The following is a 26,335-nucleotide window of genomic DNA, read 5'->3' as shown; positions in this document are numbered from 1 at the left end:
ATCCATTCATTATCTATGAGATCCAGTTATGTAGGTAAAGTAGCGGCTTTTCTTGGTACTGCAACTAAAAGCAATAAAGAGGACTGAGCTGTAATGCTGGATACAGCTGTGATTATAAGTTACTAGATGGTGGCCCGATTCTGACGCATCAGGTATTCTAGAATATGCATGTCCAAGTAGTATATTGCCCAGCCACGTAGTATATTGCACAGCCACGTAGTATATTGCCGTTATGTAGTATATTGCCTAGTGACGTAGTATATAGCCCAGTCATGTAGTATATTGCCCAGTTACGTAGTATATTGCCCAGTGATGTAGTATATTGCCCAGTGACGTAGTATACAGCACAGAGCCACATAGTATATTGCACAGCGACGTAGTATACAGCACAGAGCCACGTAGTATATTGCCCAGCCACGTAGTATATTGGCCAGTCACGTAGTATATTGCCCAGCCATGTATGTCACAGGTTAAAAAATAAAAATAAACATATACTCAACTTCCGAAGGCACCTTGTAGTTCGGTCACATGACCGTGACGTCATGGCAGGTCCTTTTCGCGCAGGACCTGTGATGACGTCGTGGTCACATGACCGTGACGTCATGGCAGGTCCTTCTCACGCAGGGCCTGTGATGACATTGCGGTCACATGACCGTGACGTCACGGCAGGTCGTTCTCGCGCAGGCCCTGTGATGACATCGCGGTCACATGACCGTGACGTCATGGCAGGTCCTTCTCGCGCAGGGCCTATGATGACATCGCGGTCACATGACCGTGACGTCATGGCAGGTCCTTTTCCCATACCATCCTTGGCACCGGAACCTGCCGGAGGTCACCGGAGCGTCGCGAAATGTGAGTATATAATGATTAGTTTTTTTAAAATTATTTTTAACATTAGATGTTTTTACTATTGACGCTGCATAGGCAGCATCAATAGTAAAAACTTCATCACACAGGGTTAATAGCGGCGGTAACGGAGTGAGTTACCCGCGGCATAACGCGGTCCGTTACCGCTGGCATTAACCCTGTGTGAGCGGTGACTGCGGGGAGTATGGATCAGGCGCCGATTGCAGGGGAGTAGGGAGGGACTAATCGGACTGTGGCCGTCACTGATTGGTCGCGGCAGCCATGACAGGTAGCTGGCGAGACCAATCAGCGACTTGGATTCCATGACAGACAGAGGCCGCGACCAATGAATATCCGTGACAGACAGACAGACAGACAGAAGGACAGAAAGACGGAAGTGACCCTTAGACAATTATATAGTAGATACTAGATGGTGGCCCGATTCTAACGCATCAGGTATTCTAGAATATGCATGTCCACGCAGTATATTGCCCAACCACGTAGTATGTTGCCCAGCCACGTAGTATGTTGCCCAGCCACGTAGTATATTGCCCAGCCACGTAGTATATTGCCCAGCCACGTAGTATATTGCCCAGCCACGTAGTATATTGCCCAGTGACATAGTATACAGCACAGTGCCACATAGTATATTGCCCAGCCACATAGTATATTGCCCAGCCACATAGTATATTGCCCAGCCACATAGTATATTGCCCAGCCACGTAGTATACAGCATAGAGCCACGTAGTATATTGCCCAGTCACGTAGTATACAGCCCAGTCACGTAGTATACAGCACAGACACGTAGTATACTGCCCAGTCACGTAGTATATTGGCCAGTCACGTAGTATGCACCATATCCCTGTTAAAAAAAAAAAGAATTAAAATAAAAAAGTGACATACTCACCTTCCGGAGCCTCCCGATCGAAGCGGCCGGTTACCGATGGTCCTCGCATGCTCCGGTCTGAAGAGTGCATTGCGGTCTCGCGAGATGATGATGTAGCGGTCGCGCAAGGCCGCTACGTCATCATCTCGCGAGATCGCAGCATGGACCGGTTACCGGAGCATCACGAGTGGGAAAGGCCTGTTGTGGATCCGAGGGGCCGACGGACAGTGAGTATATAACGATTTTTTATTTTTTTCTAAATTATTTTTAACATTAGATCTTTTTACTATTCATGCTGCATAGGCCGCATGAATAGTAAAAAGTTGGTCACACAGGGTTAATAGCAGCGTTAACCGAGTGCTTTACACCGCGGTCAATGCTGACATTAACCCTGTGTGAGCACTGACCGGAGGGGAGTATGCGGACGCAGGGCACAGACTGCGGGGAGGAAGGAGCGGCCATTTTCTTCCAGTGTGTGCCCGTCGCTGATTGGTCGTGGCTGTTTTGCCACCACCAATCAGCGACTTGGATTTCCATGACAGAGGCCAAGACCGATGAATATGTGACAGACGGAAGTGACCCTTAGACAATTATATAGTAGATAGTCATGTTACACTCCCCTCACTTCTTGTAACCTACAAGTGTACAAAGATATTATACAGTCACCATGTGACAAGTGGGCCTGTGTACCTTCAAATGCCAGGGCTGAATTTTAGTCCCAGTCCGGCCCTGGTGCCAGGTCATATTGACAGAGCCCCTGAGGCCTCTGGACAGCAGTTTCCCCCATTAATGAACTGTAAGAAAAATTACCTCACGAGGCACAGTGTCATCCAGAACAAGGCAGTTTTTTCATTCTCGTCTTGCAGCAAGGGGCAAAGCATGATCATAAGTCAGACCTTTTATACTCTTAGAATACAAGGGACAATTCAAACATACCGTACTTGTCTATTGCTTATCGGGCTAAAATCTACATGCGCAAGCATCTGAATTAAGGATTACTCATATTGAAGATGTAGCCCCTGAATAATTCTGGAAAGTTCCCAGGCTCGAGTTCATATGAGGACATCCAGCAGAGGGCGCATCATCGCAACTCGAGGTAACTACAGGTCATTCACCTACATTCCATTCATTCGCCAGGTTTTTACAAGCAGGGGCGGCTGCATTAGCAGGCTTCTGTTTGTAAAATTAGTTAACCCTTTCAGATGGATTTACAGCGTGGGACGTGACTGATCGTTGGAAGGTGTGGACTATTGTTTTTTTTTTTTTTACATTTGTTCCAGGTGACAAGGGTCTTCAGGTGAATTACCAGTATACTAAAATATTACAACAACCTGTGTATTTATTTCATTAAAATACCTTGTAATAATGTGTGTGTTTTTTAACCATTTCATACTATTGGATTAATAATGGATAGGTGTCATAATTGACGCCTCTCCATTATTAATCTGGCTTAATGTCACCTTACAATAGCAAGGTGACATTAACCCTTCATTACCCCATATCCCACCGCTACACGGGAATGGGAAGAGAGTGGCCAAGTGCCAGAATAGGCGCATCTTCCAGATGTGCCTTTTCTGGGGTGGCTGGGGGCAGATGTTTTTAGCCGGGGGGGGCAATAACCATGGAGCCTCTCCAGGCTATTAATATCTGCCCTCAGTCACTGGCTTTACCACTCTGGCGGAGAAAATTGCGCGGGAGCCCACGCCAATTTTTTCTGCGATTTAACCCTTTAATTTAATAGCTAGAGTGCCCAAATTTTGCACATACACTTCTAACATTAGTAGCGTGGAATATGCAAAAAAAAAAAAAAAAAGGGGATATGAGATGGTTTACTGTATGTAAACCATGGCTCATATGTCGGGTTTGTGAAGGAGATAGCAAAAGCCGGCAATTGAATTACCGGCTTTTCTGCTATCTAGCGCTGTATGATACATATATATGTGTGTCACTGACATATATAGGCTTTTACGATTATTTGAGCTCATGGATCCATTTTATGTCCGTATGTCGGTTTTGCAAGCCTGCAAGAAAATCTCGTACGGATGCCATATGGATTACATACGGAGGATGCCATGCGCAAAATACGCTGACATACCCTGCCTACGGATGAGATACGGACCACTATTTTGGGGACTTTTCTGCATATTACGGCCGTAAATAACAGACCGTATTTTTATACGCTGAGTGTGAGGCCGGCCTGAGGAGCTGGCAGTTTCTACAGCAATCAGCCTGCAAAAAAGGATTGTCCCATAGTGGGACAAATTAAAATAGCAAAAAAAAACATTAAAAAAATATAATCATAGTAATAATAATAAAGATAATAGTAAAAAAATCAAGATATATTGTATCTACAAATAAATACTTGAATAAAAAAAAAACACCAAACAAACAAGAAGGCTGCCGTCACACTAGCAGTATTTGGTCAGTATTTTACATCAGTATTTGTAAGCCAAAACCAGGAGTGGGTGATAAATGCAGAAGTGGTGCATATGTTTCTATTATACTTTTCCTCTATTTGTTCCACTCCTGGTTTTGGCTTACAAATACTGATGTAAAATACTGACCAAATACTGCTAGTGTGACGGCAGCCGAAAAGTACACATTTGGTATCGCAGCGTTTGCAACGACCCGACCTATAAAACTGTCCCACTAGTTAACACCTTTAATGAGCACCATAAAAAAAACAATAAAAACAAGGAAAAAAAAAACGCTTTATCATCATACTGCCGAACAAAAAGTGGAATGAAACGCGATCAAAAAGACACATACAAATAAACATGGTACTGCTGAAAACGTCTTGTCCTGCAGAAAACAAGCTGCCATACAGCTCCATCAGTGGAGAAATAAAAAAGTTATAGATCTCAGAATAAAGGGATGCAAAAAAATTATTTTTTCTCTAAAATAGTTTTTATTGTGTAAAAAGCACCAAAACATAAGAACGATATAAATGAGGTATCGCTGTAATCGTGCTGACCGAAAGAATAAAACTGCCGTATCAGTTTTACCACACATGGAATAGTATAAACACTCCACCCCCCCCCAAAAAAAAAAATGAAATTCCTGAATTGCTGTTTTTTTTATTTCATTCTGCCTCACAAAAATCGAAATAGAAAATCGAACAAAAAATGTCATGTGCACGAAAATGGTACCACATATACCACATATACATATACGAGGAGCACCCGAGGTGTGCAATGTGGCAGCAAAGGTTAACCCATTTAAGCACTGAAGTGTGAATTTACCACTTGGCTTGTGACCGTTCTTTTTGAAGGCAGTGCCGCCCCCCCTTTTTTCCTTTTATAGAGACTTGGTACCAATAAAAAAGTCAACTCGTCCCGCAAAAAACAAGCCATGACATGACTGTCGGCCGAAATTTTGAAAAATTATAGCTCTCAAAATGTGGATAACTATTTTTTTTTTTTTTTGCAATAAAAGCGTCTTTTAGTGTGTGACAGCAGCCAAACAAACACTGGATATAAATCTAGTATTGTGTAATCGCAATGACCCCAGAAATAAAATTTGCCTAATCACTTATACCGCACGAGGAACGGCGTAAAAAAATAAATATAACCAATTCAAAATCAGCACACCTGTAGATAATTCCTAAAGGAGTATCATTCCCAAAATGGGGTCACTTGAGGGGGGATTCTGCTCTTCTAGCAATTAGGTGCTCTGTATATGGAGTCCACAAACTTTTCAAGGAAAATCTGCGCTCCAGGAGGAAAATAGCGCTCCGTCCCTCCCGAGTCTCTCCACATGGCTACGACATACTGTACAGCCACATATGGGGTATTGCCACGTGCAGTAGAAATTGTGGGACAAATTTTGGTGCTATTTTTACCCCACTTTGTGTGAAAATGTAAAATCTGAGGCTAAAACAAAATTTTTATGGTAAAAAATGTACCAGTTATTTTTTCTTCACTGCTCTATGGTATAAAATTCTGTGACACACTCATGATCACCCCTAGATGAATTGAGAGGTGTAGTTTGTAATTTGGGTCATTTATGGGTGGGGTGTTCTGCACCTCAGGAGCCCTCTCAGTGGGTCGTGGCACCTGCAAACCATAACAGTAAAATCTGTCGCTGCTTACCTTGGGAGCTTTGCACTGTGCCTGAAAAATATTTCCCAATTACATGTAGGGTATTGGCACACTCAGGAAAAAATGGACCTTAGTTTGTTGTAAAAAAAAAAAAAAAAAAATTCCTAATAGCCCTTAGAAAAATTAAAAACTTGGGGTTAAAACATTTTTGTAAGGAAAATGTGATTTTATTATTTTCACAGCTCAATGTAAACTTCTCTGAATTATTTGGGGTTTCATTTTGTTTACCATGGATCAAAATAGATTACTTGAGGGGTCTATTTTCCAAAATGGAGTTACTTGAGGGGGGTTTCCTTGCGCACCAATGCATTTCCATAGACAGTAATGCGTTTTTACGCACTCATCCGCAGGGGCATGATTGCGCAATATTTGAAGCATCAAAAAAATGCAACATGTTGCGTTCGCCGGACACCTCAAAACAACCCATGCATACGCGAACGCATGCAAAACCATGTCCTTGTATACACCATGTTAAAGATATGTACGCATGCAGATCAAACGCTGCGCATAGATACGCAAATGTGAACCCGGCCTTATAAACTTCTGTGAAGCACCTGAAGGTTCAATGTGCTCACCACACATCTAGATCAGTTCCCTGAGGGGTCTAAATTCCAAAAATGGCGTCACTTGGAGGATTATTTTTACTTTTTATGCACATCAGGAGAGCTAAAAAGGCGACATGGTGTCCGCCAATTCTTCCAGCAAATTTTGCATTCACAAAGTCAAATGGCGCTCCTTCCCTTCTGAGCTCTGCCGTGCGATCAAACAGTGGTTTTCACCCTCATATGGGGTATCGGCATGCTCAGGAGAAATTACACAACACATTTTAGGGTTCATTTTTTCCTGTTGCCCTTGTCAAAATAAAAAAAAAAATTGGATCTGAAATCAATTTTTTTGTGAAAAATAGGCAAACGTAAAATTCCTGTGAAGCATCTGAATGGTTAAAAAAAAAACCTTCTTGAATGTGGTTTTAAGCACCTTGAGGGGTGCATTTTGGGTATCTTTCCTAAAGACCCCTCAAAGTGTCTTAAAATGTGTTGCGGTCTTTAAAAAAAAAAAAAAATGTGACCGAGTATAAGCCGAGGCACCTTATTTTGCCACAAAAAAATGGGAAACTTATTGACTCTGGTATAAGCCGGGTATGCATTGTCCCCTCATCGCAAGCCTGGAGTGCTTGGCTCCCCATCCCTGTCCTTGTATGCATGACTCCTATTAAAAGAAAAAAACATCCTACTATTATGGTAATGAATATTCAATACACGCCTATGGGAGTGGAGAGAGGTGAATATTGAAGAGCTGCTGGCGCCGTAACGAGATGCAGCGAGGGCGCGCAGGGAAGGTAAGTAGGATGTGTGCTTGAAGCCGGCGGCTGCAACTGTGCACGCTATAAGAGAAACGCAACACAGTGAATATTCATTTCCCTTTAGCAGCGGGCACAGGCGTTAGCCACCGGCTACTGCCTCCTGTAATCCGCTGCTCTCTCACTCCCCTTCCTCGGGACAATGACTTGTGTATAAGCCGAGAGGGGCATTTTTCAGCACACACACACAAAAAAAAAAAAAAAAGTGCCAAAAACTCGGCGTATACACGAGTATTTACAGTATTTTGTGAATTTAACATCTGATTTAGGGATTTGAAAATTGCAAAATTTTCCATTATTTTTTGACAAATAAATGCAAGACATACCAAAAGATTTTTTTTACCACCATCATGAAGTACAATATGTAATGAAACAACAGTATAATTATTATAGCGCAATTTATTCCAAGGCGCTTTACATGTGAGGAGGGGTATACATAAAAACAAGTACAATAATCTTGAACAATCCAAGTCACAACTGGTACAGGAGGAGAGAGGACCCTGCCCGCGAGGGCTCACAATCCTCAAGGGATGGGTGAGGATACAGTAGGTGAAGAGAGCTGGTCGTGCAGCGGTTTGGTCGATTAGTGGTTACTGCAGGTTGTAGGCTTGTCGGAAGAGGTAGGTCTTCAGGTTCTTTTTGAAGGTTTCGATGGTAGGCGAGAGTCTGATGTGTTGTGGTAGAGTTCCAGAGTAGGGGTGATGCGAGAGGAATCTTGTATGCGATTGTGGGAAGAGGAGATGAGAGGGGAGTAGAGAAGGAGATCTTGTGAGGATCGGAGGTTGTGTGCAGGAAAGTACGGGCAGACGAGGTCACAGATGTATGGAGGAGACAGGTTGTGGATGGCTTTGTATGTCATGGTTAGGCTTTTGTCCTGGAGTCTCTGGGTAGGGGGGAGCCAGTGAAGGGATTGACAGAGGGGAGAGGCCAGCGAATAGCAGGGGACAGGTGGATTAGTCGGGCAGCAGAGTTTAGAATAGATTGGAGGGGTGCGAGAGTGTTAGAGGGGAGGCCACAGAGCAGAAGGTTACAGTAGTCGAGGCGGGAGATGATGAAGGCATGGAATAGGGTTTTTGCAGATTCTTGGTTTAGGAATGTACGGATCCGTGAAATATTTTTTGAGTTGAAGGCGGCAGGAAGTGGAAAGGGCTTGGATAAGTAGTTTGAAGTAGAGATCAGTGTCAAGGATTACCCCAAGACAGCGAGCTTGTGGGACTGGGGAGAGTGGGCAGCAGTTTACTGTACTGGATAGGTTTGTTGGGGGGGGGGGTCGCGTGAGATGGGGGAGAGACGATGAATTCTGTTTTGTCCATGTTAAGTTTTAGAAATCTAGCAGAGAAGGATGAAATAGTGGACATTGAGGGATTCCGGTTAGTAGGGTGGTGATATCTGCTCCAGAGATGTAAATCTGTGTGTCGTCAGCATAGAGGTGATGCTGAAAGCTGTGAGATTCTATGAGCTGTCCCAGGCCAAAGGTGTAGATGGAGAAGAGCAGGGGCCCTAGAACTGAACTTTTTGGGACTCCGACAGATAGGGGGGCCAGGTGAGTTGGTGTGTGTGAATGGGAGACGCTGAATGTCGGGTCAGTTAGGTATGACGAGATGCAGGATAGGGCCAAGTCTGTGATGCCAAGGGATGAGAGGGTCCGCAGCAACATGGAATGGTCCACTGTGTCAAAGGCAGAGGACAGGTCCAGGATGAGGAGGATGATAGTAGTGTCTCTTGCTCTTGGCGGTTAATAGTTCATTGGTGACCTTAGTTAAGGCAGTTTCAGTGGAGTGGTGTGACAGGAAGCCTGATTGTAAGCAGTCGAAGAGGGAGCAGGAAGATAGATGGGAGGACAGTTCAAGATGGACGTGTTGTTCAAGTAGTTTTGAGGCATAGGGGAGAAGTGGTCTAGGGCGAAAACTAGATACAGAGGATGGGTCAAGAGAGGGCTTTTTAAGGATAGGTGTGATTGGCATGTTTAAAGCTTGAGGGGAAAACACCAGTTGTTAGTGATAGGTTGAAGAGATGGGTTAGGGTTGGGATGAACTGTGGCGAGGTTTGGGATGAAGTGGGATGGGATCGGGTCAAGTGCATAGGTGGTGAGATGCGATCTTGAGAGTAGAGTGGAGAGTCGATCTGTAATGGTGGAGAAGTTGGTTTTGGAGGTGGAGGGCTGGGTAGTTGGGAGGAAGGGCTCTGGGGGTTGTCCACTAAAACTGTCTCATGTTCTCAATCTTCTGCTTGAAAAACGAGGCAAAGACTTCAGCTGAGATGAGTGGGGAGGGAGGATGTTCTGGGAGACGGAGGAGAGAATTGAAGGTGTTGAATAACTGTTTAGGGTTGTGAGACAGGGAGGATATGAGAGATGAGAAGTAGGTTTGTTTTGCTGTGGCGAGTGTGGTCTTCAAAGTAGTGAGGGACTGTTTGAATGCGATGAAGTGCTCGTTGGAGTGGGATCTTTTCCATCTGCGCTCAGCAGCCCTGGAAGCTCGCCTCAGTTCTTTGGTCAGGCTGGTGTGCCAGGGTTGTCTGTTGATTTTGTGAGCTTTGGAATGTGTGAGAGGGGCAAGAGATTCCAAAGCTACAGCTATTGTGGTGTAATATAGAGCGGCAGCATCATCCACATTGTGTAGGAAACTTATATCTGTGAGAGGGAGTAGGGATTTAGAGAGTGAGTGTAGATTGAGGTGTTTAAGATTTTTGCGAGGGTGTGCAAGTTAGTGGGGTGAGGATTGTAGACAAGGAGTGGAGAGGGAAAAGAAGGAGAGTAGATTGTGGTCAGAAAGAGGAAGAGGTGAGTTGGAGAGGTTAGATAGGGAGCAGAGGTGGGTGAAGATGAGGTCCAGTGTGTGACCATCTTTGTAAGTGGCTGCAGAAGACCATTGAGTGAGGCCGAAGGAGGAAGTGAGAGATAGAAGTTTAGTGGCAACTGAGAGGGAAGTGTCAATGGGGATATTGAAGTCGCCCATGATGACAGTGGGGATGTCCGCAGAAAGGAAATGAAGTAGCCAGGTGGTGAAGTGATCAAAGAAGGTGGTGGCTGGCCCTGGGGGGTGGTAAATGACAGCCAGTTGGAGGGGGGAGTAGATGCGGACAGAGTGCACCTCAAAGGAAGGGGGGTGGGGGGGGTAACAGGGTGGAAGTGGGATTGGGGTGAAGGAGCAGTTATCTGACAGGAGAAAACTAACTCCTCCGCCATGCTTGCTTCTGGAGCAGGGTGTGTGAGAAAGGTGGAAGCCACCTTACGAAAGTGCAGCAGGAGAGGCTGTGTCAGAAGGGGTGAGCCAGGTTTCGGTGATGGCGAGGAAGGAAAGTTTGTTATTAATAAAAAGATCAAGGATGTAGGAAAGTTTGTTGCAGACAGAACGAGCGTTCCATAGAGCTCCTGTTAGTGGGACTGGGGGCCGGGCATATGGGTATAAGGTTAGAGAGGTTACGGTTACGGAAATTTGTGATAGAGTGTGGATGGGAGGAAGAACTGACTGGGGATGTGGTGAGGAGGACCAGGATTTGGAGAGATATCACCAGCAGTGAGAAGGAGCAGAGAGAGTGTTAGCAGGTTGGAGCAGAAGGCATGAGGGGGCTGTCTGTGCTTGGAGACAGAGGATTGTATGTTGAGGAACAGTTCTGAGGAGGTGGTGAGATGGATGGGGAGGATTGAGGAAGAGATGAACATTTCCTTACTAGGTGTAGGGATTAGGGGAGCTAGCAGAAGGTGAAGGATTATAGGGGTGAAAGTGAAAACAAAAACATTATTTACAGTGACTGGCCAGTTACCTTCAGTTCTAATTCTGGTTTCAATTCTACATTAATCTTCACACTTCTAGGAATCACACTGCAGACTAAAGTCATTGCAGACTTGTGCTATGCAATATATGTACAACTAAGTGCATTCAGGTGTGAAGCAGAGAGGAGTGGTCTTAATTTTGGTCATCTTCTACTTTCCCAGAAGCTGCTCAGGTGCTAATACACCATCTTGTGACAGCAGCTTCTGACTGACCACAATTCAGATCTAAAATGGTCACAATCTCTCAATAATAATCTACGAGAACTTTGTCCTGGTTCTTATAGATTTACATGGAGTAATGATTTCCAGACCACCCAGCAAATACTGGAGTGATCCAGCTAGTCACAACCAACAGAAGATGACCAGAGCAATGCTGATAAGTCTATTACCAAGGACGTCTTATGTTATCAGCCACGAAGGACCTTACACTATTGATCTCACTCTGGTGGTGAAATAAAACAATAAAAACACCAGTGTGATTCTTTTATCTTGGCAGCTGTTCAGCAAGAAGGAACAGGGGAATCCTGTTTGTTCTGGACACCTTAAGAAAACTTCAGATATAATAGAGTTAATGCCTGTAGGGTAGGAGTTTGTCAGCATTTGGGCACCTGCACAGTATTGAGCATGTGTATTTAATGTTTCAGCTAATTAGTGAAAATACTCATATGTAGTCTTGGCCAATTTTCAGCAACGAATGACTTAGATCGGCAAGGGTTCATAGGAAGAACTAGAGATAAATGTCCATCCAGTGACTCCACTTGGGCTCGGTTTTCTTTTTCACATAATGGAATATAGATGCTTTTTCTTTGGGGTATTAGTATGTATAGAAAAACGTGCACCTAAAGAAGAAACCAAGAGACTCCAGTATTGTCATTGTACATTTATTAGTGAACCCTCTCAATTCAGCCACAACATTAAAAAAAATAAATGATTGCACTACCAGGTCAAGCAAAACTAGCAACTTTCATTTTAAAAAAAGTACAAATCTGTTAAAAATTTCAATCAGTATACACATATATAATACAATATTACTAGGTAATGTTAAATGCTACAAACCAATATTATTCCAATGGAACGGAGGAAAAGAAACACACTTTGATAGCTTCAAGAACCATTTCTATATATTAGCATTTTTTTTTCAAATACATACATGGGAAATGAGGTAACCAGTAAATGTGCAAGTACCAAAAGCCAAAAATAAAAAGTTTATATATAGAGATATATCTATATGTATACGCACACATATAGATATACAAATCTAACACAGAAGACACCTCCGGGACCCTGAGTAAGGGAAGCCACATCTCTGGGGGGGCAGGAATGTTAGTGGGAGGGAAAAAAAATTGAGATCAATCAAGCCCAGTGTGAGTATGGGGTCCAGGAGGTTAGGATGATACAGTAAACAATCCACTATATCCCACCATAGGGGTGTTTAAAAGAACATATATAGAGATTAAAAAAGTGGCATCTATGCAGCAATCACGGACATCCTAAATCAATGGGTATTACTTAAGCAGACTGATAATGAAGTGCCAAGTGCTTTCCTAGAGCTTCACAGCACTTGTACTATAGTTGTGGGGTTCCTACTGAGATTAGTGGAAGAACCGTACGTATGTAATACAGTGCAGCAGAGAGTGGATGAAGAGACAAGTCCTTTTCTGCTGGAGAGGGCCTCATCTGGGTTGACAGAAGACATCTCCACCAGGCAAGGGGCGTTCTGAGAGATAGGCAGCAGATACTGCTATTGTGTGGGGTGAGTCTGCTGAGAAGTCTGAAGTGTTATTATATACAGTAAGACCTTTGGTAACGTGTGCTGTAAAACAAGTTCTCAGTCCATTTTCTCTGCTATAATCACTACTACCTTCTTCCACTAGCCCCAATGTGGCAGTTTACAAAACGTTTATTTTTTGTTAATCTATTGTGAGGGTGGAAAGAAAATAGCAGATACAATCATGCTCCAGCATATGAACAGTTGAATTTTCCACTGTTCTCACTGCCAGCATATGGCTTGAAACCTGATGTGCTGCCGTTCTGTAAGGCAAGAAGTGTCCACCACCCAGTCTTCCCGTGATCCCATGTAGTGGACCAGGAAACATATGAACCACATTTAGTAGTGACTTATGAAAGGACAAGCACAATGGATTGGAAACACACTAGCCATGTAAATACTATAATAAATATAGATTTAGTTTTATGTATCCAGCTGCAGTCTATTTCCAGAATTGTCAACAGTGAGAACAGTGAAGTGGTCAGTGGAGAGGAAGACATCTACAGCCAAACAGTGGCCAAAGGGGGAGAAGTTACTATGCACAGAAAGAAGGGCAGAAGAAAGGAAAGAAAAAAAAAATTGTAGTACTGTCTAAACAAAAATCCCAAAACACTGGTTACTAGCCCCAAAATAAAGAGGGCTGCAAAGCCACCACTCCACAGACAGGTAATAGAACATTGCTTATCAGGTATTGATTAGACAGCCTGTGAAACTATACGTCTAGAATTACAACCCCAATTTACTACAGGTTACAGCAGTGGTGATTTGCACGAGTTTCTCGCTTTCTAGCCGTGATGTGGATTACAGTAACATAATGAAACCAGTTGTATGTAGAATTAGCCATTAACATAGTAATATATTTCCACACGTTATTACGCTGTAATATACTAGAGGGCCAGTATTATAAACTAATTAAGTTTTGGCCTCGGAACACCCCATCGCACAATCCCTGCCCGAGTGTGACCTTTGCAGGCAACGAGACATTCAAATCCCAAAAGAACAGTTCAGGTGCCTTCTGCTTGCGAACAAGTGCACAGCAGGAATCAGCTCAGCATGATACATAACCCTATATAATGCTTGTCCCAGCCCCCCACCCCCCTTCACGTCACTTCACAGACGGCCAAGGGTTAGCAGATACCATATTCCAAGCTGCTCAGACATGCATATTGTGAAACATTAAGACAGATTCTTTCTGCCTGACCGTTTAGACGCGCACACAGATCAGAAATGGTTGGCTGGCTCTTGTGTTGAATTCATTGCTGTTCTATCATGCAAACTTGAACAAAAACAGATATAAATCAGTAAATAAGGCAGCCGCTCGCCCATGTGCCCCTGCGCTACTGTCAACACAGAGACTGGGGTGGGGGAAAATGCGGGTGCCAAGTGCAACACGCTCACTAAAACACAGCTTGGCGTGCAACAGAGTGTACCCTGTAATCACACACCAGCCTGCAATTGTGTGACCTGCTGCCTAACAAAATACACTGAGGAGGCATTACCAGGGCTTCTACCACCAGACGGAACGGAGGAGAACATGGGCAAAAAAAAGAGCCCTGCACCTCCGGACTGGTCCACACAACACATATGCTCAACAGGTCAAGAAAGGAAAAAAGGAAGTCCAGCAACTGAAGCTTCAAATTCACGTAAAGTGGCACATGGCCATCAGGCTGGTATGAAAGGAAAAAGCTGCTGATAAACATATAAATGGTCTCCTGTATACCTCCAGGGAGCAAAAGCTACGAGTTATCACTGGGTGGAGAGAATAAAATCAAATCTGACGCTAAAGGTCTTATTGGGACTCTGCCCTCCAGCACATTGCACAGCACGCTGCTTTCTGGTGGACTGAGAAGGTGGAGGAACTTAAGAGAATGAAATAGAAATCCGGAGATTAATGCCAAATACACAATAACCTCCGACCGCAGATGTGTCTGATGGCAGCAAATGATAGAGGTGGAGCATAAAATCTGGTCCAATGCAATTAAAGAAAATAAAACTGCCCGCTAGGGCATCAGTGCAAACATATTTAAATAAGCAGCTGTGACACTTCCCTCAACTTAGGGACTGACAGAAGTTAATTTTTGCAAACAGGGAGCCCCTGGTAATGCCTCAAGGTCCCCTTTTGGGGGGCTAGCACTGGCCACAATGACCCAGTCTTTTCCTGTTAGCCTCGGCTACTGTCAGAGGAAAGGAAATGAGAGAAACGGTCTCTCATTTACAACCCAATTCATCTCATACACACCTCAAATCCCTCCCAATGCCCACAACTGAAATACATAAGGAAGGGGCACTGTTGGAAAGTATTGGGGTGGAGAGGTACTAGGATGGAGACAGTGGAATGTGTGACTCGTCACCACCTCCAGATCCAAAGCTGCTGTGTCCAAGCCGTAAGGACTAGTGCAGGTGGAGGGGGAAGCTGAAGCATCCGAGTCAGGCAAGGAGGCTGGTTTATTTTGTATTGATCCCTCTGGGTTTGTGCACCGGCAGGAGGCAAGAGGGAAAATTGCGGTCCTCAATCCCCATCTCTGTGAACTTCAGATGCATCAGCCCGGCAGATGGGACATGTGCGGTTGGACTGGAAGAGAAAAAACACAGTCATTACTGCAGTGAACTCAATATAGGGTCAGTACATTTTTTTTCTGAAGAAATCTCATTAGTCACATGTTTGGTATATGCAAATTGTATAATGCTTGGAGCTGGTGGAATTGTGCACAGAGCTTTCAGTGCTTTTCAATTAATCCATGCAGTCAGTGATATTTTCATTAGCAAAACACAGAACCCCCAATATGCATTACTGGGGTCAGTAAGGTGATGACAACAAGTGCACAACAGATCAGTCACTCTGCCATGACGCTCATAACACAATGTGAACAGTTCACACAACTCGTAAGACAATTCCTCCAATGGCAATTCCAATAACTGTGAATGCAGCATGTGATATAAGCTAGGGCAATGGCCTTTTGTGCGCCAATTTTCTCTGTTTACGGGGGTGATTAGTCATGATCAGGACAGGATTACAATAATAAGATTGAAAGGAAAACAAGTGAGTTGTAATCAATGATTACATGAATTTTACTATTGCTACACACAACTGCCCCCACAAGAAGGCTTGAGCGCCGAAACGCACGTAGGGGTCCCTGGCACCACACTGTAGCCTTGGTAACGTTACCTTTTATAATATATTAACATGCATGTTTGGTTCATTATCTTTGATGTCTAGCTTGGATAGGGAGACTAATATGATGTTACACTGATTAGTACACTATAGTAATATTTGATTTGCTGTATATACTCGAGTATAAGCCGAGATTTTCAGCCCATTTTTGGGGGCTGAAAGTGCCCCTCTCGGCTTATACTCAAGTCGTTGTCCCAGGAGGTCGGCGGGGGAGCGGCAGCTGTCAAATCATACTTACCTGCTCCCAGCGTGTCTCTGCAAGTTCCTGCTTCTCAGACACCCGCAGCTCTACCAGTGTTCAGCGGTCACGTGGTACCGCTCAATAAAGTAATGAATATGGACGCACATTCATTACTTTAATGAGCGGTACCAGTGACCGCTGAACACCGGAACAAGCTGCTGGCGCTCGGAGACCACCTGTCACTGAGAAGCAGGGACCACGCCGAGAGCAGGTGAGTGAGCATTGCGCGATATTCACCTCTCCCTGTTCCACCGCCGGGCGACGCTCTGTCTTCCGTGTCCTCTGGCTGTGAGTGTTCAGGTCAGAGGGTGCGATGACGTTGTTAGTGCGCGCCGCCCTCTGCCTGAACAAACAGTGACTGCAGAGGAAGCGGAGGACCGAGCGACGAGAGGTGAATGTGATTTTTTTTTTTTTTTAATTGCAGCAACAGCATATGGGGTATAATCTATGGAGCATAATCTATGGAGCATCTTATGGGGCCATAATCAACCTTTGTGCAGCATTATATTGGGCAAATGTGTCTATGGAGCATCTTATGGGGCCATTATTAACCTTTATGCAGCATTGTATGGGGCACATGTTTCTATTGAGCACCTTATGGGGCCATTATTAACCTTTGTGCAACATTATATGGGGCATATTTTAATATGGAGCATCTTATGGGGCCCACCATAAACTGTATGGAGCATTATATGGGGCTCCTGATTCAATATGGATATTCAAAAACACTTAACCTACTGATGCCTCAATCAATATTACTTTTATTGGTATCTATTTTTTATTTTGGAAATTTTCCAGTAGCTGCTGCATTTCCCGCCCTGGGCTTATAGTCGAGTCATTAAGTTTTCCCAGTTTTTTGTGGCAAAATTAGGGGTCTCGGCTTATACTCGAGTATCTACGGTATCCATTATCTACTATATAATTGTCTAAAGGTAACTTCCGTCTGTCTGTCACGGATATTCATTGGTCGCGGCTTCTGTGTCACGGAAATCCAAGTCACTGATTGGTCGTGGGCGTTTTGCCATGACCAATCATCGACGGGCACAGTCTGGCGGCAAAATGGCCGCTCCTTCCTCCCCGCAGTCAGTGCCCGCTCCATACTCCCCTCCAGTCAGCCCTCACACAGGGTTAATGCCAGCGTTAACGGAGCGCGGTGTAACGCACTCCATCAACGCAGCTATTAACCCAGTGTGACCAACTTTTTACTATTTATGCTGCATATATATGCATATATATATATATATATATATATATATATATATATATATATATATATATATATATATATATATATATATATATATATATATATATATTTTTTTTTTTTTATTGTTTGGCAAAACCACCATTTTCTACCAAGCTTTCCCAGACAAGTTTTAATTATAGCTGAGCCAAAGCCCCTCTTCCCCCCGTAAATTTGAGGTCTGGTTGGACATAGATTGAGGTTACCCAAAAGAGTTTAGGGTACTACGAGTTCACATTGTCACTGGTGGATGGCTCAGATACATCTATTTGTATGAAGCACCTTGCACATTTTTTACATGTAGCAGTAGTGAAATCCATGTGTTCATTGACTGCAGTGTACTGATGCATATTGTATGTATACATGTCCCGCATATTTCCCATGGCATATGTACACCTTCATATTAAGTTAATGCTAGTGCTGGTCTTGTCCACATTTTTTTTTAATGCGCTTTAATATCTTTACTGCAACAAGATGGACCCCTTTTTTTCATCTTACACACTAGGGAACATACCTTGAGCCACTTATCAACACATTTTGCGTGGAACTCGTGGTTACAAGGTAACACTCTGAGGAGCTGCCGACTTTCAAAGTCACTAAAACACACCACACACCTGAAAGTATATTAAAAAAAAAAAGCTTCACATATCATACATTATTATTGTAAGCAACTTATAGGGGGCTGTCCACTACTAGGATAACCCCTTCTTAAAAAAAATGTTCGGCTCCGATAAAATAATAAAGCCTATACTCCCCTCTCGTGCTGGCTCCGCTCCCGTGGTGTCAGCATTTGCTCTCCCTGGGGCTCCTGTGCGGTGGTTGTAACACGTGACGGAGAATCAGAGCTGGGGTCACTGTCTCCGCCTTCATACAAACTGAACACGAAGAGGATGTCTGGGCTGCAGCTGAAGCCTGGACTTCATCTTAAAGGGAACCTGTCAGCAGGATTGTGCATAGTAACCTACACACAGTGTCAGGTCGGCGCCGGTATACGGATTACAATGATACCTGGTGATGAAATCCGTCTTGTGGTTGTTGTGTAAGCTTTATTTTCAGTTTTGAGTTAAAGATATGCTCGTGCCCCGGGGTAGCCTTTGGGAAGGGGGTCTTCATGTGGTGCTCTGATTAGATATTCATAATGCAGACTGCTGACAGGTAACTGCTCCCTCACTGACGTGCCCCCTAAGTTTGCATAATGAATACCTGTACATACCGAAGAAAAAACAAACAAACAAACAAAAACTCCTGCCGTGGAACCTGTGCTGCAGCATAATCGCATGGTTAGTATCCAGTTAATAAGTATTCTTGATGTTATTGAGCAAATTTAAAAATAAAAATTGAAAATGGCGCCACCCAGACCTGTACAGTAGCAGCTATCGATGTGTATAGAGATCCGATAGCTACTATTGCGCAGGCGCCGCCATCTTGCTGGAGAAAAAAAAAAAACCTCCTCGAAGATGGCGCCGCCCGCACCTGTGCAGTAGCAGCTCTGAGATCGCCGAGAGCTGCTACTCTGCAGGCGGCGCCATCTTGGAGGAGTAATTTTCTTTCTTCACCAGCAAGAGTGCCGCAGGGGCCTGCGTAGTAGCAGCTATCGGATCTCTATACACACACACCCCGATAGCTGCTACGGCGCATGCCAATTTTTTTTTTTTTTTTTTTTTTACACTTGCTCAACATCAAGAATACTTATTAACTCAACACTAAACATGCGATTATGCTGCAGCTTTTTTTTCAGTACGTTAGGTATTCATTATGCAAACTAGGGGGCAGGCCAGTGAGGAATCAGTGACCGGTCAGCAGGCTGGATTATGAATATCTAACCAGAGCACCACATGATGACCCCCCCCCACACACAGGCTGCCCCGAAGCACGAGCGTCGTATCATTAACTAATAACTGAAAATAAAGATTAAAGAACAACCACAAGACGGATTTCATCTCCCAGGTATCATTTTAGTCAGTATAATGGCGATGACCTGACACTGTCTGTAGGTTACTGTGCACATTCCTGCTGACAGGTTCCCTTTAATGTTCAGTTTGTCTTAAGGCGGAGACAGCGGCGCCAGCACTGATTGGTCACTGGGCATCACATGCCATTCTACCGCATCACCGCCCCTGGACCGCTGGAACGGAGGCGCCATGGGAGTAGAGTATAGGCTTTATTATTTTATTGAGGCCGAACATTTACTTTAAGAAGGCGGTTGCCCTAGTAGTGCAGAACCCCTCTAAAGTGAGGTCCATACAGCTGGAGGTCACCAGGAAAAATGTAAAGAAATCAAGCAGATATGTGCAGGAAGGAGGTGGACTATACTATATTGTAACAGGGTCTACGATATGCTGTAATCTGCGGGAAAATAAAGCATGACAGTAGTGCCTATTAAAATCTGTCCATGTAATGCACGGATGTGCAGATTCCTCCACAGCAGAGAACACTTAGTAGCTGCTGCGCACTCCAGCAAAAAGGATTAATAATTTAACCAACTCTTAAAAAAACAAACAAAAAAAAAAACTTTTCTACACCAGACAAATTCTAAGTTTAAAAAAAAAAAAAAAAAAGTAAAAACATGTAACCCGAAGCATTATTGAACAGATCTGGGCACTGTAACTCAAAATGTACCTTCCGCTAGATCAGATCTACTGCTGTTATGGGCTCCAAATTGCAACTTACCCTCTTAGTCTACTTTCACACTAGCGTCGGAATCTCCCCGTCGCAATGCGTCGGGCAGAGATTCCGACGCTAGCGTTTGACGCACTGCACAACGGGTGCAGCGGATGCATTTCTCCGGCGCATCCGCTGCCCCATTGTAATGTGCGGGGAGGTGGGGGCGGAGTTCCGGCCGTGCATGCGCGGTCGGAAAAAGCGGTCCGTCAGGAGCACAAAACGTTACATGTAACGTTTTTTGCTCCCGGCGGTCCGCCACAACACGGCGCAACCGTCGCACGACGGTTGCGACGTGTGGCAAAGCGTCGCAAATCTTAATCTATGGGGCAAAAACGCATCCTGCAAACAACTTTGCAGGATGCGTTTTTTGCCATAAACTACGCATTGCGACGTCTGGCAAAAAACGCTAGTGTGAAAGTAGCCTTATTTGGCTATAATCTATACGGGTGCAATGCACTTGATAGTCATTGTACTATATTACTAAAAACTGACACAAATGAAGCACAGCTACTCACAGGGTTTGCTCCGATTGGTGGCTTTCAAGGTTGAAGCGATAAGATGGAAGCTGCTCTATGTTGGCTTTGGTGAGTCCACGTGGCTTTGCTTCTCCTAGGCGTTCAGCTAAATTAAGCAGTGCCTAGGCGAAAAAACAAAAAACAAAAAAAAACGAAAAACAGTGATCGTCAAATTACTGGCAGAAAAAGAGCTACATTATAAAATTTAATGTTAGACAAAACTGACCTCATAGTTCTCCATTTCCACGTCATCCACATCCAAATCCAGGCTGATAGATGGGCCCACAGAAGTGGGTGATACAGGGAGCATGGAGCTGCAAGAGGACGTTTGAACTCAGAAAACTGCTGGCAATAAGCGCCAACCTGCTGCTACAAGACATGGCAAACGCAAGCTCACATATGTAGTAAGGATACTTACAGGAAGTAGGGCAGAAAACTAGGATAATATGAAGGAGGCAGTGCAGGAGGTGGCAGTGGTTGATGCAGGCGATACCGTTGGGCATTTAGTCGCCGTGGCATCAGATGAGCGTATGGCTAGAAGGAATACAGGAGAGAACACAATCATCAGGTAGAAAGTGTAAATTAGCAATAACAAGTCTACCCTAAGGATAGGATGGCGTCGTACAAACAGCCATTAGTTTTAGATCACTATACAAGTTGGTCTAAATCTAATATCAAACAGTATAAACGAGTCGCATAAAGCCCTCCAACAAAGCCCTGCAATATGGACATACCACACAGAGAAACACAAGCCTAGCTTATATATATATATATATGTGTGGCAAACTTACCACTGGAAAGGAAAGCTCCTGGTGCAGTGCATCATGGGAGAGGTAATGCATGGGCACTGAATGGGGCAATGCAGGCACAGGGTGAGAGTGGTGGAATGGGAAGTTGCCCATGTGATGTTGATCCCCTCGAAGATCCAGCTCATTGTCTATCCTTTGCAGTGGCTATAAAAGGTTTAAAATAAAAATGAAAGTCAATGAGGAGATCCCAACTTATTTGGCGGCTGGTATTACATTGAAGGGGTGGGATTACTACTGAAAAAGCCCCTTTGTAGACAGTCTTCAATAATTTCTCCAATTGTAGTTTATGAACTTATAACTCCCACTTAGAGAAAAGTGTATACAAGTTTATACAGGTGTATAGGCCACTCTATAGGACTGGTGGATACAGCAGCGTACAGCGCTCGGCTGTTTCAGTCAGGCCTCAAATAAATTAATGGTACGTCACCTGAAGGTCTGAACCTCTCTTAGCTCTCTTTCACACAACCTGATATTTCCGGTACTGGAAAAACCAGTACCATCAGTGCGCAATGTACCGGTGTCTGGGAAATCCAGTACAATTTTACTAACCAGCTGATGTAAAGCTGGTATTATTCTGGGAAGGGGCCACTAGCCATAAAAAGGTCCCAGCCTATCAACAGCTCACAGCTTTGCCTTTTCTGGTTAGTAAAAAGGGGGACCCTTCAACAAAAAACCCACGACGTGGGTCCCCCCTATCTTTACTAACCAACAAAGGCTAAAGACACCACCGTGGAAACACTGACCAATAGATTTCATTGGGTCTGTGAGTAAGTGTCTCCAATACATGTAGGCCGATTCATCAAAATTGGTGTTGTTCATACTGGTCTTAAGGAGGGGTGGGGCTGCTGGAGTCAGAAGTTTCAGCTTTAGGCCGGGGTCACACTTGCGAGTTCAATGCGAGAATCGGGCGAGTCTCTCGCATCAAGTCCTGGCACTGCCGCCGGCACTCGGGATCGGAGTTTGCAGCTGCATGTATTTCTATGTAGCAGCATGCTCCAGTCCCGAGTGCCGGTGGCAGTGCCAGGACTTGATGCGAGAGACTCGCAAGTGCGACCCCGGCCTTATTAAGAAGCTCACTCCTGGTATGCACGTCACCAGAAATCTTACGGTAAGTTAACACATCGCATTTTTTTGCCAGTCTCCCAGCAAAGTGACAGATGCCTGAAATATCATGCACGTTGCTTATTTTTTTCCTTTCAGATTTTAAGCAGCATGTCCGTTATTTCAGCATTGTTCACCCATTCTAATAAAGAAAAAAAAAGCATAAAAATGCAAACAAAAAAAAACAAAACAAAAAAAACATTTTATACTGCCGTGCCTTTTCGACAAAAGTCATGATTTGGAAGCAGAAATGTCTGCAGCAAATACTGTGCACATACCCTTACTCCAGTCAGGGACTAAATAACATTTTTGGCATAAGGTAAAATATAACCAATCATGAATTAGACAAGCTTTGGAATCACACCCATTCCACGCCAGCTCCTCCCATTTTGGCAGAGCTGGGCAAAACTGGCATGAAAACACCAACAGTTGCAAAGTTCGGAGAACAAACTGTTTTGTTAGAACCAAATTTTTCAAATTTTGCCTCGTCAGTCCATAGCAGTTGCTGCCATTTTTCTGCATGACAATTCCTATGCTTTTGGGCATAGTTAGGTCACTTGGCCATGTTCTGTAGAGAAAAGGTATGGCTTTTTGGCTGCAATTATTCCATGGAGACCACTTGTGGTCAGACGTCACGAGTAGATAAGAGTATAGATGGGTCCCACTGGTTATTGCCTTTGAGTTATGGGAACAGCCAGATATTTCAGATTTAAATGGTGCCCATTTCTTGATGCTTCATCCGTTTTTCTTAATGACTATATTTCAAACAACATATGAATACAATCACCATGTGTTTGGTATTATTGGTTATGCATACACCTGAACATAAATGTATCTTTATATGACAGACTTCGTACGCAGGCAGATGTACAAGGATTTCAGTCCAATCTTGGACTGACTGCAGCTCTCCCATTTCTATGACGCTATCACGTTCGGCTTGGGAGAATTAGGGCAAGCCCGCACATTAGCAGACAGTTCGGATTTTGGTGTACATCTGCACAAACCCCTAGAAGAATTGATGTGGTTTTGAAGTTAAGGTAGTCGCAACAGTTAGGCCGGCTTTACACTCAGCGTATGAAAATACGGTCCGTATATTACGGCCGTAATACGCTGAAAAGTCCCGAAAATAGTGGTCCGTAGCTCCTCCGTAGGCAGGGTGTGTCAGCGTTTTTTGCGCATGGCATCCTCCGTATGTAATCCGTACTGCGTGGTTTTCTCGCAGGCTTGCAAAACCAACATACCGCTATAGAAGGGATCCATGTGTCCCACAAAGAAAAAAATATATATATACTATATATATATATATACACATATATGTGTCAGTAGACACATATGTATATATATTAATATTTTTTCCAGCGCTATACAGCTTGAAAGCCGGTAATTCAATTACTGGCTTTTTCTTTCTCCTTCCTAAAACCCGACATGATTTGAGACATGATTTACATACAGTAAACCATGTCTTCTCTCCTTTTTTTTTGCAGATTCCACACTACTAATGTCAGTAGTGTGTATCTGCAAAATTTGGCCGTTCTATTTACTAAATTAAAGGGTTAAATGGCAGAAAAAATTGGCGTGGGCTCCCGCACAATTTTCTCCGCCAGAGTAGTAAAGTCAGTGACTGAGGGCAGATATTAATAGCCTGGAGAGGGTCCATGGTTATTGGCCCCCCCCTGGCTAAAAATATCTGCCCCCAGCCACCCCAGAAAAGGCACATCTGGAAGATGCGCCTATTCTGGCACTTGGCCACTCTCTTCCCATTCCCGTGTAGCGGTGGGATATGGGGTAATGAAGGGTTAATGCCACCTTGCTATTGTAAGGTGACATTAAGCCTAATTAACCCCTTCATGACCCAGCCTATTTTGACCTTAAAGACCTTGCCGTTTTTTGCAATTCTGACCAGTGTCCCTTTATGAGGTAATAACTCAGGAACGCTTCAACGGATCCTAGCGGTTCTGAGATTGTTTTTTCGTGACATATTGGGCTTCATGTTAGTGGTAAATTTAGGTCAATAAATTCTGCGTTTATTTGTGATAAAAACGGAGATTTGGCGAAAATTTTGCAATTTTCACATTTTGAATTTTTATTCTGTTAAACCAGAGAGATATGTGACACAAAATAGTTAATAAATAACATTTCCCACGTTTACTTTACATCAGCACAATTTTGGAAACAAAATTTTTTTTTGTTAGGAAGTTATAAGGGTTAAAATTTGACCAGCGATTTGTCATTTTCACAACGAAATTTACAAAACCATTTTTTTTAGGGACCACCTCACATTTGAAGTCAGTTTGAGGGGTCTATATGGCTGAAAATACCCAAAAGTGACACCATTCTAAAAACTGCACCCCTCAAGGTACTCAAAACCACATTCAAGAAGTTTATTAACCCTTCAGGTGCTTCACAGCAGCAGAAGCAACATGGAAGGAAAAAATGAACATTTAACTTTTTAGTCACAAAAATTATCTTTTAGCAACAATTTTTTTATTTTCCCAATGGTAAAAGGAGAAACTGAACCAAGAAAGTTGTTGTCCAATTTGTCCTGAGTACACTGATAACTCATATGTGGGGGTAAACCACTGTTTGGGCGCACGGCAGGGCTTGGAAGGGAAGGAGCGCCATTTGACTTTTTGAATCAAAAATTGGCTCCACTCTTTAGCGGACACCATGTCACGTTTGGAGAGCACCCGTGTGCCTAAAAATTAGAGCTCCCCCACAAGTGACCCCATTTTGGAAACTAGACGCCCCAAGGAACTTATCTAGATGCATAGTGAGCACTTTGAACCCCCAGGTGCTTCGCAAATTGATCCGTAAAAATGAAAAAGTACTTTTTTTTTTTTTCACAAAAAAAATCTTTTAGCCTCAATTTTTTCATTTTCACATGGGCAACAGGATAAAATGGATCCTAAAATGTGTTGGGCAATTTCTCCCGAGTACACCAATACCTCACATGTGGGGGTAAACCACTGTTTGGGCACATGGTAAGGCTCGGAAGGGAAGGCGCGCCATTTGACTTTTTGAATGAAAAATTATTTCCATCGTTAGCGGACACCATGTCGCGTTTGGAGAGCCCCTGTGTGCCTAAACATTGGAGCTCCCCCACAAGTGACCCCATTTTGGAAACTAGACCCCCCAAGGAACTTATCTAAATGCATATTGAGCACTTTAATCCCCCAGGTGCTTCACAGAAGTTTATAACGCAGAGCCATGAAAATAAAAAATAATTTTTCTGTCCTCAAAAATGATTTTTTAGCCTGGAATTTCCTATTTTGCCAAGGACAATAGGAGAAATTGGACCCCAAATATTGTTGTCCAGTTTGTCCTGAGTACGCTGATACCCCATATGTGGGGGTAAACCACTGTTTGGGCGCACGGCAGGGCTCGGAAGGGATGGCACGCCATTTGGCTTTTTAAATGGAAAATTAGCTCCAATCATTAGCGGACACCATGTCACGTTTGGAGAGCCCCTGTGTGCCTAAACATTGGAGATCCCCCAGAAATGACCCCATTTTGGAAACTAGACCCCCAAAGGAACTAATCTAGATGTGTGGTGAGGACTTTGAACCCCCAAGTGCTTCACAGAAGTTTATAACGCAGAGCCATGAAAATAAAAAAAAAAAATTATTTTCTCAAAAATGATCTTTTAGCCTGCAATTTTTTATTTTCCCAAGGGTAACAGGAGAAATTTGACCCCAAAAGTTGTTGTCCAGTTTCTCCTGAGTACGCTGATACCCCATATGTGGGGGTAAACTACTGTTTGGGCACATGCCGGGGCTCGGAATTGAAGTAGTGACGTTTTGAAATGCAGACTTTGATGGAATGGTCTGCGGGCGTCACATTGCGTTTGCAGAGCCC

The 26,335-nt window shown here is 43.8% G+C and overlaps 1 protein-coding gene across 11 annotated transcripts in view; it reads right to left on the bottom strand.

Moving 5' to 3' along the window:
* Positions 1-11,832: 11,832 nt before the first annotated feature.
* The window catches only part of RNF44 (ring finger protein 44), a 71,502-nt gene continuing 56,999 nt past the window's right edge, over positions 11,833-26,335 (bottom strand). For all 11 annotated transcript variants that reach the window (XM_069764193.1, XM_069764199.1, XM_069764203.1 and 8 more), the window contains exons 6-11: positions 21,362-21,523; positions 20,989-21,104; positions 20,797-20,884; positions 20,571-20,692; positions 17,906-18,005; positions 11,833-15,307 (exon numbers count right to left, since the gene is read on the bottom strand). In XM_069764193.1, the coding sequence (XP_069620294.1) occupies positions 15,245-15,307; positions 17,906-18,005; positions 20,571-20,692; positions 20,797-20,884; positions 20,989-21,104; positions 21,362-21,523 (651 nt within the window). In that variant the 3' untranslated portion in view covers positions 11,833-15,244. The remainder of the gene's footprint in view (positions 15,308-17,905; positions 18,006-20,570; positions 20,693-20,796; positions 20,885-20,988; positions 21,105-21,361; positions 21,524-26,335) is intronic.

The sequence above is a fragment of the Ranitomeya imitator genome, chromosome 4 (assembly GCF_032444005.1).
Source record: "Ranitomeya imitator isolate aRanImi1 chromosome 4, aRanImi1.pri, whole genome shotgun sequence".
Taxonomy (NCBI): Eukaryota; Metazoa; Chordata; class Amphibia; order Anura; family Dendrobatidae; genus Ranitomeya; species Ranitomeya imitator.
This window is presented reverse-complemented; position numbering and strand designations above follow the sequence as displayed.